We start from the raw sequence: 5,876 nt of genomic DNA, 5'->3' as shown, positions 1-5,876 counted from the left end.
CATATATAGTTTCTTTTTTCCATCTTAAATTTTTATATATAAACTCGAAAAATGTTGTCAGATGATAATTAACCACTATAGAGTAACTAACATCCATCTAGGTGTTTATTTCAATAACCCCTAGAGATCTATTTTTTGACGATTCATTTTTTAAATCAAATTGGAATGATTTCCAACCAATGAAAGAAGGAATCATTTCTGTGTAACTGTTTAAATATACTTAAACTGAGGCCTTGATCAATTTAGAGATAAAGAAATGGTTATTTCCTAAATATATGCGGTAGCTAGATGGAGTTAAATGGTTGCGTAGGATTCTGAACTAATCAAATCTGTAGATTTGTTTCACAATGCCCATTCACCTACATTTCGCTATAAAGGCTGGGCATGTTAAAACTTTTAAAACTGTTAAATCAATGGTTCATTAAATACTTGCAACTTTTCAATTTTTGTTTTTTACTTAATGATTTATTTATTTAAGTTAGTGATGTAAGTTTCTGTGTGTTAAATCATTTCAATTTGGAAATGGAACTTTGACGAGCCTAACATGGCCTCACTATAAATTAAAACCTGACCATCTAGCTGCAAAAATACAACAATATCTTGCGAAATAGTACTTTAAAGTTCCATTCTAAAAAGTTTTAAGGAGAGCAAGGCCTGAAACTAGAGTTAATAAATAAAAAAATAAGTAATTGAACTATGTACCACCAGTTCAACCAGTTCTATTGCATGCCAGAGAAAACTAGAATGGGTTTGTTCCATGTAGTTGAAATCTTTCTCCTATTCATTATTATTTATTATCAATATCTTCTTAGTTTCCACTGCCGTATATGTATAAATATATGTATATATATATATATATATATATATATTATCTTTGTCATTATTATAATTAGTATTATCATCATCATCATTATTATTATTATTATTATTATTATTATTATCATTATTATTATTATTATTATTGTGATTGTACTATTGTTATTTTTAATTTTTTTGTAGCCGGTTGAGTTACTTCCCGTTTCATTGCAAGAATATGAAACAACCTTTTCAAGGTAAACATATTAACTTAATAACTTCCAGAGAGTACATACTTTTAGTTGGGGGCCTGTCTAGTGTAGTTCCTAGATGTCTAGTTTATATTCATGAACAACCCCTTTTCCCTTGCAAGTACACATAAAACATTGTTGCAAACTGTTATAAATATGTCGACTTAAGCGAGGATAAGATAAAAACTTAAGAACATTATGCAAATATTTTATTTGCAATGTTTTGCAAAAAAAAGTTAAGTACAGCACAGATACCGTGATAGTAATAACTTGTCATCCTAATGGGGCTGTGGTAGGAAGGGATATATTTACTTACAGAAGGAGGGATGAAGAAAAGAGCTAAAAAGAGGGGGTAAAGGATCGTAAAAGTTACATATCTGATACACACAAATCAGAAATAGATACGCATTTTGTATATACATACGCACAGTAAGATAACACTACCCTCATCCGACAATCCTCCCAACTCCACCTTAAAACTTTTCCATTAAAAGTTGAAATTCCATTTTCATGAAATTGATAATTTTTAGCAGATGTTTAAAGTAGAATTAAAAGAAAATTCAAATTTAAGTTCAGATTTTTTTCAGATTTTTTATAAAAAATTAAAATTTTTGGAAATTTTTTGAAAGTTGAATTTAAACAATAATTTAGACTGGATCGACATGAAGTTCTGTCGGTGTGGAGAGAGGTAGAAAGTGAACGGGAAGCTCAATTGGAAATTGCTAAACGGCTCAGGTAAAGTGCAGTGGCGGGGGGGGGATACCCCCTCCCTTCCCCCCCCTTCCCCCCCCCTCCCAATTTAGTTTTATATTGGTCCCTGACATTTCCATGTTAGGTTTTGTAACTTCTATAGATTTCTCATATCTTTCTCTATTGTCAGGATTTATACACCAAAAACTACACAGATAGGACAGGAGTTGTAGTCGGTATCTTTGTTCATCAAAACTTCGCCAGAAATTGGCACAACAGCTCCGTGCACTTTTTAAATCTGTTCGTTAGAATAATGCACAAGTTTTTTAACTAATTATAACTATAGAGAACTAAGACAAAATTTAATGCAGCCAGAGCATGTTGAATACGAAGACGAAAAACTCCTTTTAATAAGTTTAATGTATAATTGTGTAAAATTATAAAGTTGTACTGTACAAAATAGAAACATCTTCTAATGAGTTTAATGTATAATTATATAAAATTATAAAATTGTACTGTACAAAATAGAAACATCTTCTAATGAGTTTAATGTATAATTATGTAAAATTATAAAATTGTACTGTACAAAATAGAAACATCTTCTATTGAGTTCAATGTATAATTATGTAAAATTATAATATTGTACTGTACAAAATAGAAACATCTTCTAGTGAGTTTAATGTATAATTATGTAAAATCATAATATTATATTGTACAAAATAGAAACATCTTCTAATAAGTGTAAAGTATAATTATGTAAAATTATAATATTGAATAACTGAACAAAATATCTTTTGTACAATCTTAGTATTCATTGATGTACAGTTCACTATGTCCTGTGCACAGTGCACTCTCTACATAGGCTGTAAGTATGTAAACTCAAATTAAATGCAACCAACGCCTTGACTTGAAATTTTATCTCATAATTCTCACATAGTTTTACTCAAGGGGGTTTAGGTTTAGAATCAAGGCGTAGAATTTATTTTGCTAAAATTCTCTTAAAGGGAGTGTTCGCGAAAAATTAAAGGGGGTATGGGCTTAATGCGAAAAAAAAAGCGCTTTTGATCTCTACTAATCTTACTTTTATCTATTGCGTCTATAAGGAGAAAATTGTTAAAGACGTCTCATACCAAACAACGTAGCGCCCATACAAATTGAGAAAATTGCAACATACGACTTATATATATAGTATATTGTATTTATTTTCAAACACAAAATACAAAATAATAATGTATGATAGTTTAGCTTAAAATAAAACACAAAAGAAATTTTATTATGAGCCAATTGAAAATATAATGTTTGATAATTTAGACCGTTAAAAGATCAATTTAATTTCAAACAAATCAATCTGCAGCTAATTATACTGTTATATAAAACCTTAAGAGTAGAAAACCTTTGAGATAAAGACAAAGCATGATTAAAATAAAAAAAATCTATCATGTCACTTCTACAATTTAACTTAGTATGAATTACTTCTGAAATTATCATTTTTTGTCTTGTACCTACTTTTTCTTATAAAGTCAAAATCTTTTTTTATCAAAACTTTAAATTATTTTTAAAGTAATGTCATATATAGTTTCTTTTTTCCATCTTAAATTTTTTTTTCTAGTTTTCTATATTATATTTACTGTAATATAATAATATATTTTCTATAATATATTTACTATAATATAATAATATTATATATTTAGAAAACAACTGGCTGGAGAAATTAATGCCCCAAGACCTTGTCTCAGTCCTATAGTGGAGGTATTTAAATTTTTCTAAATTTATACATTTTTTATTTACTAAGATTTAGGGAGATACAGTCTCATTTCTTAGTAATAATTTTAGCTTTTTACTGATGTAGCTCTGAAATTCATCAATTTATATTTGGCTTTTAATTTTTATAGATATGAGGTTAAGAAAAAATATGAAAGAAATTAACATTTTTTAAGTTTGAAATATCTCAGGATAAGTGGATAACATCTTCAAGTTGCAATGATATAATAAAAAAATGTGAAGCATGTGAAGCTTTAGCTCTATGTTAACTTTTCTGTGAATTTGCTTTAGCTCTATGTTAACTTCTTTGTGAACTTGCTTTAGCTCTATGTTAACTTCTCTGTGAATTTTATTGCTTTATCTACATGTTAACTTCTCTGTGAATTTTGTTGCTTTATCTATATGTTAACCTCTCAATGGATATTTTGCACTCCTGATGCATCGATCCATATCATCTGTTCATTTTCAAGCAATCAATTATATCATTCATCAATCCAGAGACCTAACCCTTTAAACCTAGTCTAAACACACGCCTACACTTTAAACATGTATCCTAAATAGCACAGAAATCCAGACAGCTACCAAAAATGTACAACAACTTTAAACCTAGTCTAAACACACACCTACACTTTAAACATGTATCCTAAATAGCACAGAAATCCAGACAGCTACCAAAAATGTACAACAACTTTAAAGACAAGTTCACGGTAATTTAGTTCATGTCATGAAGTCAGTAAAGCCTTAATTTTGGAGCCCATGTTTACCCTTTAAATGATGATGTAAACGATTTCTGATTTTATTGAATTGTATCTTTGCCTGTCGATTATCCAGGGACTTTCAGGCGCCAGAAAATTTTATTCGACATTTTATCAAAAAAAGGAACAAATAGTACAGAACAATTACATTTTGTTTACATAAATAAGACGCAATAACTTTGTATTACTTTTGAATAAAAACCTTGTTTTTTTGTTTTTTTTAATCGTGGAATTCTAAAAAACAATAATTAAATATGGCGTGATTTATTACATTTGTGAGAAAAAGAGGGAGTTTTTAATGCCAAGATATATTGTTTTTAATTAAATTTTTTTTTAAGGGTCGGGATTCAGCTTATTTTTTTTGTTTAGGGTCGGGATTCAGCTAAATTGTTTCTTTTTGAATCGGGATTCAGTTGAATTGTTTTGTTTAGGGTCGGGATTAGGTGAATTGTTTTGTTTAGGATCCAGATTCAGCTAAATTGTTTTGTTTAGGGTCGGGATTCAGCTGAATTCTTTAGTTTAGGGTCGGGATTCAGCTGAATTGTTTTGTTTAGGATCGAGATTCGGCTGAATTGTTTTGTTCAGGGTCGGGATTCAGCTGAATTGTTTTGTTTAGGGTCGGGATTAAACTTAATTGTTTTGTTTAGGATCGGGATTCAGCTGAATTGTTTTTTTTAGGGTCAGGATTCAGCTGAATTGTTTTGTTTAGGGTCGGGATTCGGCTGTAGGAACAAGCTCTACCTTACTTCTTCTCAACCCTGATATACGAGTTACAGGTATAACATCCTTTTACAAAAAAAAGTAATACACATCTGAAAAAAACATGATATTTGCAAGATAACTTGGCGGTCTACATTCTTTTTGTAATCAAAGAGTTGGGGTTCCTGAACAATTAAATTCTTACATAAATCTCAAGACTAAGCCGACATTGAGACTTAAGCATTTCGGTATTTTGGTAATTTTACTTTTCTTAGAGTTTAATCCGAAGACCAGTAAAGCACTTTTAAACGACTTAGATTAGCTTTGAAAACTGGATTCGAGACTAATGAATTTAAACTAAAGATTGCGCTTTAAATCACAACCTTGGTGTGTCCTAGGTTTCACTTAAGATTGTTAAAAAATGAAAAACTATTTATAATTTTATATTTTTTATAGATTCTAGTCCAATATCTAGTCAGGATGATTCAGCAATTGCAGGTAGTTTCATGTGACCGTGAGGCATGTCCCTCACTAAAAAGAAGGTCACTTTAAATGAAAACAAACAAACAATAAACATGGATATTTAATTCATTCTTGTTTTTACAAAGCTTCCAATGGTATCTTTTTGAATCGAACACTCCAAATTTTTCTTTGGAAAGAGAGTCACTTAAAATTACGATGATAGTCTTTTTAAATATTTTATTTTTTAGATTGTGGGAAGAGGCTTCATTCATCCCATCAACCACCAGCATATAGATCAGGTGAGGGGGTATTCAACCCATCAACCACCAGCATATAGATCAGGTGAGGGGGGTATTCAACCCATCAACCACCAGCATATAGATCGGGTGAGGGGGGGCATTCAACCCATCAACCACCAGCATATAGATCAGGTGAGGGGGGGCATTCAACCCATCAACCACCA

The 5,876-nt window shown here is 30.3% G+C and overlaps 1 protein-coding gene across 1 annotated transcript in view; it reads left to right on the top strand.

Moving 5' to 3' along the window:
* Window positions 1–999: 999 nt before the first annotated feature.
* LOC111717127 (trichohyalin) overlaps window positions 1,000–5,876 on the top strand; it is a gene marked incomplete at its 5' end in the record, with an annotated part of 12,047 nt that continues 7,170 nt past the window's right edge. The window contains 6 exons of the mRNA XM_023492636.1: window positions 1,000–1,052; window positions 1,698–1,781; window positions 3,428–3,485; window positions 4,962–5,028; window positions 5,408–5,449; window positions 5,662–5,712. Of these exons, the coding sequence (XP_023348404.1) occupies window positions 1,000–1,052; window positions 1,698–1,781; window positions 3,428–3,485; window positions 4,962–5,028; window positions 5,408–5,449; window positions 5,662–5,712 (355 nt within the window). The remainder of the gene's footprint in view (window positions 1,053–1,697; window positions 1,782–3,427; window positions 3,486–4,961; window positions 5,029–5,407; window positions 5,450–5,661; window positions 5,713–5,876) is intronic.

The sequence above is a fragment of the Eurytemora carolleeae genome, unplaced genomic scaffold (genome assembly GCF_000591075.1).
Source record: "Eurytemora carolleeae unplaced genomic scaffold, Eaff_2.0 scaffold2383, whole genome shotgun sequence".
NCBI lineage: Eukaryota > Metazoa > Arthropoda > Copepoda > Calanoida > Temoridae > Eurytemora > Eurytemora carolleeae.
Note: the sequence above shows the minus strand (reverse complement) of the source record. Positions and strands in the feature narration are given on the sequence as shown.